The sequence below is a fragment of the Eriocheir sinensis genome, unplaced genomic scaffold (genome assembly GCF_024679095.1).
Source record: "Eriocheir sinensis breed Jianghai 21 unplaced genomic scaffold, ASM2467909v1 Scaffold278, whole genome shotgun sequence".
Lineage (NCBI taxonomy): Eukaryota > Metazoa > Arthropoda > Malacostraca > Decapoda > Varunidae > Eriocheir > Eriocheir sinensis.
Window position 1 is genome coordinate 78,295 of NW_026111585.1, and position 16,085 is coordinate 94,379.

The 16,085-nt window shown below is 41.1% G+C and overlaps 1 protein-coding gene across 1 annotated transcript; it reads right to left on the reverse strand.

Annotated features, from left to right (window-relative positions):
* Positions 1-598: 598 nt before the first annotated feature.
* Positions 599-15,278, reverse strand: LOC126991431 (D-aspartate oxidase-like). Its single transcript, XM_050850199.1, has 7 exons — positions 15,212-15,278; positions 14,531-14,780; positions 11,159-11,381; positions 9,668-9,738; positions 4,115-4,232; positions 2,761-2,862; positions 599-958 (listed from the first exon to the last, which is right to left on the reverse strand). Exons 1-7 carry the CDS (start codon positions 15,276-15,278, stop codon positions 836-838), a joined length of 954 nt encoding a protein of 317 aa, XP_050706156.1. The 3' UTR covers positions 599-835.
* Between the last annotated feature and the right edge of the window lie 807 nt (positions 15,279-16,085).

Sequence of the window (16,085 nt, forward strand, 5' to 3'; positions counted from 1 at the left end):
GTATGAATGGCTGAGTGAATGGTGTGTATGCTTTAGGATGTTAATTAAAACTGAAAAGTGAATAAGCAGATATAAAACCCAAAAATAAAAAAAAGTTATTTAACAATTAATCCGGCCTAATAGCCACGATCGGTTCATGACAAAAAATCTCTCTCTCTCTCTCTCTCTCTCTCTCTCTCTCTCTCTCTCTCTCTCTCTCTCTCTCTCTCTCTCTCTCTCTCTCTCTCTCTCTCTCTCTCTCTCTCTCTCTCTCTCCTTTTTTATATTTTTATTTAAACACCTGTTGCACATTGATACACGGCAGTATTATTATTCCTCTTAGCTGAAGTTCATCCGTCCGGTGGGGTATTATTTTAAAGGGTTTGCCGAGATGATATTCGTTTAAGTACAATCACAATTTTATCACAATCTCTCTCTCTCTCTCTCTCTCTCTCTCTCTCTCTCTCTCTCTCTCTCTCTCTCTCTCTCTCTCTCTCTCTCTCTCTCTCTCTCTCTCCTTTGGATGACGTCATCTAATCATCGATTGGCGTAATACTATCCCGGCACATGGCAGATGGTCAGAGTGTTTGATAAGGGCCTAATAAAATAAAATTCATGAACTAATCTAGATTTTATTACATTAACCATTCCTGTCTTTACATTTACTAAAAATCTATTCCTTGGGATGTACTTGCTTGCTCTCTAAGTAAAACAAATCTTCAGAATGAAGCTGGAGTGCAAGAAGGAAGACACACGTGAACAGCCGTTGAAAAAAACAGCAGTATGTACTTCATAGGGGTCAATTAAACCGACATGTGATAAATACTGGCCGTCCTGACATGCCTCGTGGAGAAGTCTAGAGCCTGCTGGTGGGCCCGTAGCAGCGATACAAGATATTGGAGGCAAGACGGGCCACTTCTCTGCTGCATCCCCAGAACAGAGTCACCCCGCTGCCCCCGTGACCGTAGTTGTGGATGACCTGCAACCACCACAGAGAAACACAGTTTATTCGGCACACTCCCGCCCTTCCTTCATTCTTGAGTCCATAAATTGATAAAGCTCTCCTACTTTCTCCTCCTTACTCCTTCGACACTTTGACTATAGAATTATCACAAGGATACACCGTCTATCTGCTACACACCCTTTCCCTTACCCCTTGATTCCGTAATGAATTCATAAGCTTCTCCCGTGTTTTCCTCTTTGTCGAAATATTCTCCCTAACATGAGTAGAGCACCGGAGAAACTTTGCGTGTCTCAAATTTTAGAATGTTTAAGAGTTCAGCAGAATGTCATAATCTTGAGCATTACTCAAACAATGGGAATTGTATTTTATTGAGAACGGCATCATTTATATTTATCTGAAAACATTAGTGTCACAAGTCGGGTTTAAGCACAATCATGTGTGTTCAAGTTTTAGTTTCTATATGAATAACCATGTTTGGATTTTTTTAAAGCTGTATCACAGTTACATAAACAGTGTGCTATGACGTTATCCTTTCAGGAAAGGAGAATACATGAAGTATGTGAATATGTGTTGTAGTTGTGGTAATCCTATATATGCCTGAAAGCAGTGTGGTTGAACGAGGACCTGCATGTGAGTCTTTACAAATGGTAATACTCACCAATATATGGCTTGTTATGCACCATTATAAAGCACATCTCATGGGCTTTTCAGAGACAAAGTATTACATGTAACGAACATTATATATATATATATATATATATATATATATATATATATATATATATATATATATATATATATATATATATATATATATATATATATATATATATATATATATATATATATATATATATATATATATATATATATGGCATAACTCTAGAAAGGTAGAAAAGTATATCAGCGGCAAAACTCAAAAGTTTTGCTATGGTCTTGTCTTTCAGAACAAAGCTAAAATTATAATTGAATTTATCATGTCCAGTAACATAGGAATCCATGTCTTATGTTTTCTTTATCGTTATTATATGTTTAGATATACCAACTATCTAAAAAGGTTTGACCGTAAAATTTTTAAGAATTTGATCAAAAGATTGTCTGACAACACGTCACAGCTATACCCTTCTCAAATGCCTATCATACATCATTGAAAAGTCGAGATTCTAGGCTTTCAGAAAATATATGGTAGCCTTTGTCCCTTGTTTGGTATAGATCATCAAACTTTGAGGCCCTGGCTCAAAGACTAAATATACGGTTCTTCGTCTGTTAGAGACAACCCCTCATTTTCCTATTTCCATCCACTCACTCCCCCAGCTCTCCTTTTCAGACGATTGCCCTCGCCTCTTCCCTATTCTGCAGCACCCCCCTTCTTTCTTCCCTTTGCTCCCTATTCTTCCCTCCCTTTTGTCACCTTGTGCCACTCTCCCCTTCCTTTAACCCTCTTTGCTCCTCCATTTCTTTCCTTCACATTCTTCCTCCCAATGCCCCACCTTTTACCCTCCCTCATTTCACATCTTTCTTTCCCTCACCCCTCCACCTCATCTCCCTCTCTTTCCTTTCTTTTTCTTACCATCTTTTCTCCTTCCCTCACCTCTCCATTTCCTTCCTTTACCCTGCCCCTTCTCTCCTTTACCTCACTTTTATTTTTACTCCTTCCTTCGCCTCTGTCTCTCCTCTTAACTCTTCTCTCCTCTTTCATTAACCTTAATGCGAAATAAGTTCTTCACTATACCTCCATGTGCTATCAAAGGTAAATGATGTACATGCATACTTCACCAAACAGGATATCAATAACAAGAGCAAATTGTCAGACTCACAGGGACGGTGCGAGAACCCATCTTTAGCTCGTCCTCCTCCAGCCTCACACCCTTGCTTCGACACGGCCTCAGCCCCACCCACTCCCGCACCACCTCAGCAGACTGCGGGAGGGAGAACATAAGAACGAAAGGAGTCTGCAAGAGGGCGGTTGGCCTGTACAAGGCAGCTCCTGTACACTCAACCCCACCTTACCTCACCATCCATGGCTTTATCTAACCTCTTCTTGAATGTATCTGTGGTATTGGCACCCACAACATGGCTCCCAAGCCTGTTCCATTCGTCCACAACTCTACTGGTGAATCAATTCTTGCCCATGTCTTTGTTGAATCTGAATTTGTCTAACTTAAAACAATTGCCACGCGTCCCACCTGGCTCTTTAACTCTCAAAATTTTATTGACATCCCCTTTATTAAAGCCCTTCATCCATTTATAGACTTCGATCATGTCTCTTCGCAACCTTCGCCTTTCTAGAGAGTGTAGATTTAAATGCTTCAGCCTGTCTTCATAAGGCAAGTTTCTCTCCCCCTGAATCGGACAAGTATTGCACCTGAGTTGTAGATGAATGTTCGTTAATAGATTTATGTTGATATTATTTTTTTTAGAATTCTAACCCAATCTTACCTAACCTAGGAATGATAAATGATGGCCTTAACTTGTAGATGAATGTTCTTAATAGATATAAATTGTTTTTTATTCCCCTAACATAACACAGCCTAAGAAGGATATATGATTACGTTTAAATGTAATTGAATGTTCTTTAAAAGCCCTTGACTGCGGATTTCTTTCAAGAAGACATCACCAAGCTACAGGAACGTAACAAAAAGTGTCTGCTATAATTCAATGAAGAAATATGTAAAGTCATGCACCTTGGGAGGGGCTATCCAACATAACAATACCACATAATTATGAAACACTCCACTATCCACCACGGAGGCAGAGAAAGACCTGGGAGTATATGTTACCACGGTACCAGTGAAACCCAAGTCTGTGCAGCGGACTGGTTAACAAAAATGGAGATTTGTATTTATTCACCTAACCTAACATAACCGATAAGTGATAAATGATGACAAATAAAATTTAATGATAAATGATGACCTTGATTTGTAGATGAATGTTATTTAATAGATCTAATAAGTATTCATTTGTTTGTTGTATTGTGTGTCGTGCACCCCAGAATTTTTTATCTACGGTTCGGTAATGTGAGGTCCTCCAAGAACACCTCACCATCTGACCTGACTTCAACTTATCCGACTAGCTGACTATCTGGTTATTTGATTACCTGCCAACCTAACCCTACTCAAAGCCATGTAAGAAGGAAAATGAAGTAAATTGACCAGACAGGTGAGGTCTGACCTTGAGGGAGGGCAGGAGAGAGGTGCAGGCGGACCAGATGGCGCGAGAGTCGGCTGGGTCCACCTCGAGATTCCAGTTGTTATCTTGGTGAGTCCCGCCCAGCACCACCGTGTCGTGGCTGTTGGCAGATTTTCAAAACGTCGTGTTAGTAAAAATGAACTCATGTGGCTAGTTTGGCTTACTGATTCCGTTTTGGGGGCGTCAGTAAGAAGTGTAGGGTTTTCGCAGAGGGAAGTTGACATATAACATACAGATTTGGGTTTAAGTATATTTTGTACTTAACTCCAAGCAGGAGCACATTACGATGCTGCATGTCCAAGTACAGTGCTCCGTTATATAGCTGAACTCGAGTCCAAGTACGAATATTTTTGTACTGTACTCGAATCCAAGCACAAGACCTTTTTACTGGTTCAACCGATTTTTTCTGCTTTTCTGCTTTTAACAAGTGGCAAGCTGCCATCCCTTCTTTGCCCTAACTCACCTCACATGACCTCAGTGTCACCTCACCCTAGGGCCCAGGCCACCAGACCTTCCCAAGCCCCAAACGTAGAACACATCTTTGTTAATCCCTTACCCTGACCTCACCTCCACCTATCAAGGTCATCCAACACCACACCAGCCTCACGTTTTCATTTTTTGTTGTACTCGAATATACTCGAAAGTGCTCGTAGATTCTCGAGTACTTGTAGTCTGAGTACACGTACAAGTACTACGGAACTTTTGACCCATAGTACAAGTACATCATATCATCATATTATGTACGTCAGTACGAGTACAAATATGAGTACATGTACTTGGACCGAAACCTGATAACGAACTCCGTCGAAACAGTGATATAAAAAATCAACAAAATTAACTACCCACCCGTTGAAGAACGCGTCAAAAAAGACATATCAGCCACATTATTGTTAGTAACGACTAATACGACGTAAAAAAATCATACATAAGTCATGGGTTTACTCCTTATATTGAAAATCATAAAAAGGCAACAAAAGACAATCTTATCCTGAAACTATCGCTCCTTAACCTCCTCCGAATCTTCCCTTCTTCTTCCGTTCCTTCTCGTTCTCTTTTCTTCTCTCATTTTTTTTCTTTTGTTTCATCAATTATTTTCATTTTATTTGAGCTTCTTTTCATTTCCACCTACTCCTCCTCCACCTCCTCCTCCTTTTCCTCCTCCTCCTCGTTCTCCTCCTTCTCCACTTCCTCCAACTCCTCCCTCTCCTCCTCCTCCTTCTCATCGCTGGTATATTTCTTTCTAGTGACGTTGACAGAAGCAATCCTTACAAAACGGCATCAGCTTGGATCACGTCTCTCTATAAGGCTGCTATGACACCCATTCTCTTGATACACATTTCCGTCCAGATGGAATGAAGAAGGCATTGTTTATTTATTTTTCTTAAACACTTTGTCGAACTCCCACTAACTTTGATCTATACATTTCAGCCCGGAATCGTGCCAAATCTATTCTCCGACTTACCAAAACTTCTTTTATAAATTGAAAATGTCAACACCTTGCTTCTTCTAATTCTTTCCGTGACTTCTGGCATCTAGCCAAAAATATCTCCTCCAATTTCACTTCTTCCTCTTTCCCTCCTCTCCTTAACCCTGACGGCAGCACTGCCGTCTCATCTGTCTCTAAGGCTGAACTCTTCGCTCAAACTTTCTGTAAGAACTCCACCTGTACGATTCTGGGCATATTCCTCCTACTTATCCCCCCTCTGACTCCTTTATGCCTGTTATTAAGATTCTTCCTAATGATGTTTTCTATGCCCTCTCTGGCCTCAACTCTCAGAAGGCTTATGGACCTGATGGTGTGCCTCCTATTGTCCTTAAAAACTGTGCTTCTGTGCTGACACCCTGCCTGGTCAAACTCTTTCGTCTCTGCCTATCAACATCTATCTTTCCTTCCTGCTGGAAGTATGCCTTTGTACAGCCTGTGCCTAAGAAGGGTGACCACTCCAGTCCCTCAAACTACCGCCCAATAGCTTTACTTTCATGTCTATCTAAAGCTTTTGAATCAATCCTTAACCGGAAGATTCAAAAGCACCTTTCCACTTCTAATCTTCTATCTGATCGCCAGTATGGATTCCGCAAGGGGCGTTCTACTGGCGATCTTCTTGCTCTCTTAACTGACTCTTGGTCATCCTCTCTTAGCAGTTTCGGTGAAACTTTCTCTGTTGCGGTAGACATATCGAAAGCCTTCGATAGAGTCTGGCACCAGTCTTTGCTTTCTAAACTGCCCTCTATCGGATTCTATCCCTCTCTCTCTCTCTGTTCTTTTATCTCCAGTTTCCTTTCCGGCCGTTCTATCTCTCCGGTGATAGACGGTCACTGCTCTTCCCCTAAACCTATCAACAGTGGCGTTCCACGGGGTTCTGTCCTATCACCCACTCTCCTCCTGTTATTCATCAATGATCTTCTTTCCATAACAAACTGTCCTGTCCACTCGTACGCTGACGACTCCACTGTGCATTATTCAACTTCTTTCAATAGAAGACCATTACAACAGGAAGTACACGACTCCAGACTGGAGGCTGCAGAACGCTTAACCTCAGACCTTGCTATCATTTCCGATTGGGGCAGAAGGAACCTTGTGTCCTTCAATGCCTCAAAAACTCAATTTCTCCACCTATCAACTCGACACAATCTTTCAAACACCTATCCCCTATTCTTCGACAACACTCAGCTGTCACCTTCTTCAACACTAAACATCCTCGGTCTATCCTTAACTCAAAATCTCAACTGGAAACTTCATATCTCCTCTCTCACTAAATCAGCTTCCTCGAGGTTGGGCGTTCTGTATCGTCTCCTCCAGTTCTTCTCCCCCGCGCAGTTGCTATCCATATACAGGGGCCTTGTCCGCCCTCGTATGGAGTATGCATCTCACGTGTGGGGGGGGCTCCACCCACACCGCTCTTCTGGACAGAGTGGAGGCTAAGGCTCTTCGTCGCATCAGCTCTCCTCCTCATACTGATAGTCTTCTACCTCTTAAATTCCGCCGCGATGTTGCTTCTCTTTCTATCTTCTATCGATATTTCCACGCTGACTGCTCTTCTGAACTTGCTAACTGCATGCCTCCCCTCCTCCCGCGGCCCCGCTGCACACGACTTTCTACTCATGCTCATCCCTACACTGTCCAAACCCCTTATGCAAGAGTTAACCAGCATCTTCACTCTTTCATCCCTCACGCTGGTAAACTCTGGAACAATCTTCCTTCATCTGTATTTCCTCCTCCCTACGACTTGAACTCTTTCAAGAGGAGGGTATCAGGACACCTCTCCTCCCGAATCTGACCTTGCTTTTGGCCACCTCTTCTAATTCTTTTATGGGAGCAGCGATTAGCGGGCTTTTTTATTATTGTTTTTTTTTCCCTTGAGCTGCCTCCTTTGTTGTAAAAAAAAAAAAAAAAAGAGAGAGAGAAACTGCAATTGCACAGTAGTGCACTCAGATGTGTTCATTACGGGACACTTTGTAATCTTTGATAATTGCCTAAAATATTAATAGCGAAACACCAGATTTCATGGCGTCAGACGCTGGATTTTCAAGCGTCGTATTAATATTCATAAACAGTTATGTGGCTAGTTTTTCCCTCTTAACTCCTTGTTTTGGAACGGAGTTAGAATTGTTAGATTTAGATTAGTTGAGTCTATACATAATAAGTAGCAAAACCATATCCTTGAAAAACAAGCAAAACAAACAAATTAACTTTGTTGTTAATAAAAACAAATACAATGTTTAAACAATCAGGCGAAAGTCGATAAAACGAACCATTGTTTCTGGGTTTAATAGGATGATGGGGACTGTTAATGTAACGGCAAACGGACGTCGTCCAAGGAACCTTTATATATATATATATATATATATATATATATATATATATATATATATATATATATATATATATATATATATATATATATATATATATATATATATATACCAATGCTATCTTCTTTCCAATGTGTCAAGGCACCTTGCCATCCGAAATTGACTACTCTGGTCACTCCTTCTGTTTGCTTATGCAGGAGCAGCGGTTAGCGAGTTTTCTTTTATCATTATGTTTATTGCCCTTAAGCTGTTTCCTTTACTGTAAAAAAATCACACATTCGCTTTATCAGTCAATTGGTTTGTAATGCATAGAAATAAAAGTAAATTAACAAACGGCAAATATGTAAGGTGAAAAAGAAAACAGAGGATGACAAGAGCGACAGAAACTCATAACTCAAAAGAAAATGACAGAGAAAAAAAAAAAAAAAGATGAAAGAACAAGGAGGTAAAAATGCAAATTACAAATATACCAATGCCTAAAATTAGCCTGTTAGCAGTCGACCGTTTTGATGCCTATTACCACCAACTAACTGGGAGCATACGCCCTAGGGCGCGTCGCTTCACTCAATCGCCTCCTTCACTCCCGACGGTCTTCCCGGGGAGGCACCCACGCAGCTGCCCTAGCCATCCTGTTCCAATCCATATCGAGATGGCTAGGGCAGCCATTACCACCAGAATTTTTATTTTCTCTTAACTTCCTTGGGAGGAAGGGTGACGCTTATCTGAAAAGAGAGTTTGACATTCATTGTCATAAGATAATATTAGAGATGTCCACATAAAATGATTTGTAAATATTTGAGCATTATGAAGCTATTCTTATCATAAGATAAAAACCTTCATTACGTAAATGATTATTTCGCAAGTAAGTGTGAGCAGCATAGCAATGAACTTGCCGTATTATCGTTTTTCAAGTCGAAGATGACGATAACATCGCAAGTCCTTTGTTATACTGCCCGCGCTTACTTGCAGAATATTCATTTACGTAATGAGCGTTTTCATATTATAACATGATAAAAATAGCTTCATCATGCCAAAATATATACTGATCATGTCATATGGACATGTCTTTCATACTGTCTTACACTGGCTATCAATGCCAAAATCTATTTGCCACCTGGCAATGAAAATAGCTAGGTCACCCTCGGCACAATAGAGAAAATTTAAATTCTGGTGGTAATGGGCGCACGCCCGGCTGTGAACGGGGTAATTAATTAACACACACACACACACACACACACACACACACACACACACACACACACCACGTAAGTCTATGGTAGAAAATTAAGTCAACTTATCGTAAAGGTAACTAATACATACCAGATGTTCAAAAAAATATGGAAATGAAAGAAAGAGCCCATCGTAAAGTTGTCTTCTCTTATTTTCCTAATCCTCTGTTTTTCTTCTCTTCCTTCTCATCTTTTATCTGTGTGTCATCTATTCTTTCCTCTTATTTTTTGCACATCTTTCGATCATAGAAGGAGGAAACTATTTCCTTTAATTCTTCTAATCCTCGTCTTCTTCACTTCCCTATCTTCTTTTTTTCATCTCTCATCCCTTATCTTTGTTTCATTTATTCCTTTCTTTTTTCTCGGCACTTTCCATTTCCATCACCGTTATTATTTCTTTACCTCCTACTTCTCCTCTTCCTCCTCTTCTTCCTCTTCCTTTCCCTTCTCCCCCTCCTCTTCCTGAAATGAGTGTCACTTATCAGCTGCTTACTTGGGGATGATGTAGCCAAACGCTTCGTTGGAGTCATCGGCGAGATAACTGGTCACCCAGGGAGCGCGTACCTGCACGGGGACACAGTTATGTGCGGGTAGCACACACACACACACACACACACACAGGGTTGATATTAATAAGAACAATAATAATAATAATAATAATAATAATAATAATAATAATAATAATAATAATAATAATAATAATAATAATAATAATAATAATAATAATAATTATAATAATAATAATGATAATAATAATAATAATAATAATAATAATAATAATAATAATAATAATAATAATAATAATAATAATAATAATAATAATAATAATAATAATAATAATAATAATAATAATAATAATAATAATAATAATAATAATAATAATGATAATAATAATAATAATAATAATAATAATAATAATAATAATAATAATAATAATAATAATAATAATAATAATAATAATAATAATAATAATATTAATAATAATAATAACATAGTTATAACAGTAACAATAAATTACCAATGATAATACTGCAAGTAATAATAATATTAACAACTTTTACTTTATGAAAAGAATGACATTTGAACATCGGGAGTTGATGATTTTGATGGGTGGCCAGATACTAAATTATGACCGATTGATAGATAGATTGATACAGATCGATAGATATATTCGTTGATAGACTGATAAATAGATGAGTTTACTGATCACACAATAAAATAATTCAACTCTGCATGTAACAAGGAAGGTTTTATAGCAGGATTACCACGCAGTATGCAGCCGTGCCATTTCGAATATTCTGAAGGCTAGAAGAAGGATTACGTTACGTAGCATCTAATAAACTGTATCTTCTACCAACCCTGGTTATCTTAGAAAATCAAATGTCTATATATTTGTAGCTAATTATTCAAAGTAATGGATATTAAGGGTCTCCTACCGACAAAGGGTTTCCAGGTGATGGTATGTATTACCTGCAGCTATTACCAACAACTTTTACGAAAAATCCTTAAAATGTAGCAAAAGGAATATATTCAAGTGCCTCGTGGAAAGCATGCTAATTTGTACTTATGCATTTGAGTAGGTAATGGCCGAGTGGTCGACGCGCGGGTGTGGTATCTTGGAGGACCCGTGTTCAAATCCCACCCGTCACCACCCGCTGACAATTTTATACGCCTCCGCGGTGCAGTGGTCAGCGTGGCTAGCTATGAATCTGCGGGCCCGGGTTAGAATCCCGACCCGGGCAGTCAGCATGCAGCCCACCTAGCAATTCATTCGCCCTTTCGGGTTGATCGATAGAGGGCTACCTGGCGAAACCTAGGGAAGGTAAACTGGCAACCTGGATGTCACACTGGCCCTGTGTCCCAAGGTAATATGTTATTAACCACCACGAGCTCAAAGGCCAATGAAACGGAGATGAGCACCCAGGGCACGCGCAGCCATATCGTATGCCCCAAACTTTACCGTTACCTTTTATCTGACACTGACCCTCATAACCTGACCTCTGCAGGGGTACACGGAGGGGTCAGGCACCAGGTCACGTGCTCCCAGGCCGCTGCAGTTGATGAGGAGGTCCGCCTCGGCTGCGGCGTCCTGGAGGGTTGCCAGGCGCCGCACCACCAGCCGCCCCCCGCGGGCCCTCACCTCCTCCAGCAGCGTGGGGAGGAACCTGGCGGGCTCGGCGGTGAAGGTGCCGAAGCGACTCCCTGACCTGAGGACGGTCGGGACGTAGCTACTCCTCCTGCTGCTGTTGCTTCTGATACTACTACTACTACTACTACTACTACTACTACTACTACTACTACAACTACTATTACTACTACTTTTACTGCTACTACTACCTTTACTATTACTACCAATACAACTATCACAGCAATCACTACTACTGTACTAATACTAATTTAAGCCGCGTTCAGACCTCTGCGCCTTGCGCCTGGTTGCCGTGTTTCTTCCTGTTACGCTACTACCAGTGACATCTCAAGTAATGGAGGGTGGCATTTTGCTTCAGCTCGGTGGGACGACCTGAGGATATAATTTTCGGATTTCCCGTGGAATGATTACTGCTTCCAGGAGAGAGACCCCTCTGTGTGTGCCCAACGCACACATCCCACGTACTTTCTCTATTCCTCATGCTAAAAAGCCTTGGTTTAATCACGCTTATTCTCATGCTATCAAAGACAGACAGCTCACAAAAGGTATCAGAGCCTTCGCACTCCTGCTAACTATGATCTCTACATTTCTGCCCGGAATCGTGCCAAATCTGTTCTTCGACTTACCAAAAGCTCTTTTATCAATAGGAAATGTCAAAATTTTGCTTTTTCTAATTCTTCCAGAGACTTCTGGTACCTAGCCAAAAACATCTCCAATTTCACGTTTTCATCTTTTCCTCCTCTTCTTAACCCAGACGGCTGCACCACCGTCTCATCTATCTCTAAGGCTGAACTCTTCTCTCAAGCCTTATGTTGAAACTCCACTTTGGATGATTCTGGGAATATTCCTCCTACTCATCCGCCCTCTGACTCCTTTATGCCTGTTATTAAAATTCGTAAGAATGATGTTTTCTATGCCCTCTCTAGCCTAAACCCTCAGAAGGCTTATGGATCTGATGGAGTGCCTCCTATTATCCTTAAAAACTGTGCCTCCGTGCTGCCACCCTGCCTGGTCAAACTCTTTTGCCTCTGCCTGTCAACATCTACCTTTCCTTCCTATACAGCCTGTACCTAAGAAGGATGACCGTTCTAATCCCTCAAACTGCCGCCTTACAGCTTTGCTCTCCTGTCTATTCAAATCTTTTAAATCAGTCCTTAACCGGAAGATTCAAAAGCATCTTTCCACTTCTGACCATCTATCTGATCGCCAGTATGGGTTCCGCAAGGGGCATTCTACTGGCGATTTTTTTGCTCTCATAACTGAATCCTCTCTTAGCCGCTTCGGTGAAACTTTCTCAGTTGCGCTAAACATATCGAAAGCTTTCGATAGAGTCTGGCATAACTCTTTGCTTTCTAAACTGCCCCCTTTCGGATTCTATCCTACTCTCTGTTCCTTTATCTCCAGTTTCCTTTCCGGCCGTTCAGTGTGCTGTGGCAAACGGTCACTGTTCTTCCCCTAAACCTATCAATAGTGGTGTTATTAATCAATGATCTTTCCATAACAAACTGTCCAGAAGATCCTCTCAACAGGAATTACAAGACACCAGATTGGAGGCTGCAGAACGCTTAACCTCAGATATTGCTATCATTTCCGATATGGGTGAAAGGGACCTTGTGTCCTCCAATACCTCAAAAAAACAATTTCTCCACCTATCAAATCGACACAATCTTCTAAACACCTATCCCCTATTATTTGACAAAACGGAGCTGTCACTTTTTTCAACACTGAATATCCTCGGTCTATCCATAGCTCAAAATCTCAACTGGAAACTTTACATCTCCTCTCTTACTTAATCAGCTTCCTAGAGGTTGGGCGTTCTGTATCGTCTCCGCCAGTTCTTCTCACCCGCACAGATGCTTTCCATATATAAGGGCCTTGTCCGCCCTCGTATAGAGTATGCATCTCACGTATGTGAGGGCTCCAATCACACAGCTCTTCTGGACAGAACGAAGTCAAAGGCTCTTCTTCTCATTAGCTCTTACTGACAGCCTTAAATTTCTTAAATTCCGCCGCTATGTTGCATCTCTTTCTATCTTCTATCAATATTTTCATGCTGACTACTCTTCTGAACTTGCTAAATGCATGCCTCCTCCCCCCCCCCCCCCCCCCTCCCCCCGCGTTCCTGCTGCACAGGACTTTTAACTCATGCTCTAAATCCCTAAGCCCCTTATGCAAGAGTTAACCAGCATCTCCATTCTTTCATCCCCTTCACTAGTAAATTTTGGAACAGCCTTCCTTCGTCTGTATTTCCTCCTGCCTATGACTTTACCTCTTTCTAGAAGAGTGTATCAAGACACCTCTCCATCCGAAATTGATCTCTCTTTTGGCCAATCTAAGTTATCACTATATGAGAGAAACAATTTGTGTTTTTTTCTTTTTACATTTTTTTTTTGTGTGTGTTGCCCTTGAGTTGCTGTCTGTGCTGTAAAAAAAAAGTATTCCTTGTGCATTCGTCGGAAGTAAGACCAAATGCTTTTATTTTTGGTCAGGACTGCCTTTGACGTCCCCATCCTATATTCATTTTTGAGGAACTGCAGAGCATTATTCCGTTTCACCTTGTCTTTATAGACTGCTGAGCTAGCCATCCACAGACAAGTAGATGAACGATAATTCATAATTCTCAATAAAGTTTATATTGTTTTCATTGGACCAATCATTCATACTGGCAATACAAAGGAGGACCTGAATATTAGAAAACACAGGGTATATTAAACCGTGGTTGATGAGTGACTGTTGCACTTGCGCCTTCATACGTCTGCGCACGTTGGCCTGTGCGCACAGATTTGAAGCATGCCTTATTTAAGTTATTTTGCACCGATTCATGGCTCTGCTTGCCTCTTCATGCAATAGGCGCATGCCTCCTGTTCGCACGAAAAGTTGCCCAGGTCTGAACGCACCTTAATAGTAATTTTACTCTTACTATTGCTGCTGCTACTACAACTACTACTACTACTACTACTATTAGTATTAGTATTAGCACTCCCACATCTACAATAACTACTGATACTATAGCCACTACAACAAACATAGGCATACAAATAAAGAATATGTCAGTGTACATTAAATTGACCCAGAAGCCCTGCCCCCTCCAATGCAACATTGACTCCTAAATCCAACCTCCTTTCATCAAACCAGGGTTGGGTCAAGGTTTCTGGGTCAGTTTAGTGTACGGTGACTCTATATATAGGTACACGGGGTTGGGATGTTTACTTGCAGTAGGGGCCGTATTTGGCACACTCCTGCGGGCTGAGGGAGGTGTAAGCGAGGGGGATGTGTCGCCATGGGTTCGGTGCTGGGTCGGGGATGCTGTCGAGGGTGGTGCCGTGGATAAGGGAGAGCCCACGCTTTTTGGCCTCCCCGTTCTTCCACCACTCACAAAGCAGATCCCACGTCTCATACGACCATTGACTGAAAGGGACAGCAAGAGCGAAGAAGCTTTTATTATTATAAATATCTTGTGCTGAATGATTGAAGATTTATAATAAAACAAAGTGACAATTAGTATAGGTCTGATTAGGTTGTGATGGTAGGATTTACGTTACTTTAGGTTAGGTGAAGTTAGGTAGTGTTTGGTGTTGGTAGTGTTAGTGGGTGTGGGACTGTGGGTGCAAAAAAGAGGCATACATGGAAGAGTTAGATAGGTTTTGTCAGGGTGTGAGGCCACGCTGTTATTTTAAGTTAGGTCTTGGTAGGGTGTTAGCGAGTGCGGGTACAAATAAAAGCCTATGTGAAAGATTAGATAAGTTTGATCATGAGGTGCGGAGAAGTTGGTGTCTCAGTTATATTAAGATAGGTAACGTTAAGTAATGCTTGGTGTTGGTAGAGTGTTCGTAAGTGAGTAGGCATGAATGAAAGATTAGAAAGGTGATGTGAGGTGAGAGGCGAGGTTACCATTGCTGGGCACGATAGCAGAAAACCTTATTCCCGATACCCGATGACTGATAATGGAAAACCACATCGGTGATAACAGAAATTCGTTAACTGGAGACACAAATATAGGCGATAACCGATAACCGATACCCGATATATATCCACAACTCCGATACTAGCTTGCAATAAGTCCGATAGGCGAAAACGATACAATATTGATATTTCAAATAAAAAAACAGATGAATTCAAATTTTCATTATCTGTATTAAAAAAAAAAATACAAAACCTGAAAACCACACGTTGACACGTACATATGGACGGTAATACTAGAAGCGCCTGAGCCGGTGTTGTGTTATTTGGCGTCCCCACCGTCAAAAGCTGGCGCTTTTGTTTACAAACACTGGTCTCTAGTGAACTGCGCATACTCAAACCAGCTAGAGTAGACCTGTACAGTCTCACAAAGCTTTTTAACCGTGATTAAAAGATTCTGGAAGGCTGAATCAGACATACATTACCACTACCACCATCCTCGCTGTTTCTAGAACGACACTTTGTACGAGTTGTATTTATATGTACAGAGTGTCGTTCTAGAAACAGCAGGTGTGGTGGTACTGCATGTCTGATTCAGCCTTCCAGCAACTCTTAATGTGTTAAAAAGCTTTGTGAGACTGTACAAGTCTACGCTTACTAGTCTGAGCATGCGCACTTCACGAGAGACCAGTGTTTGTAAACAAAAGCGCCAGCTTTAGACGATGGGACACCAAATAACACAACAACGGGTGCCTTCAACAGAGCAGGGCAGGTGCGGTACTTAGTGCGGTAGTGCGGTAGTACCGCATCACAAAAAGTACCTCACTACCGCACTACCGCAAAATTTCTGAAAATACCGCACTAC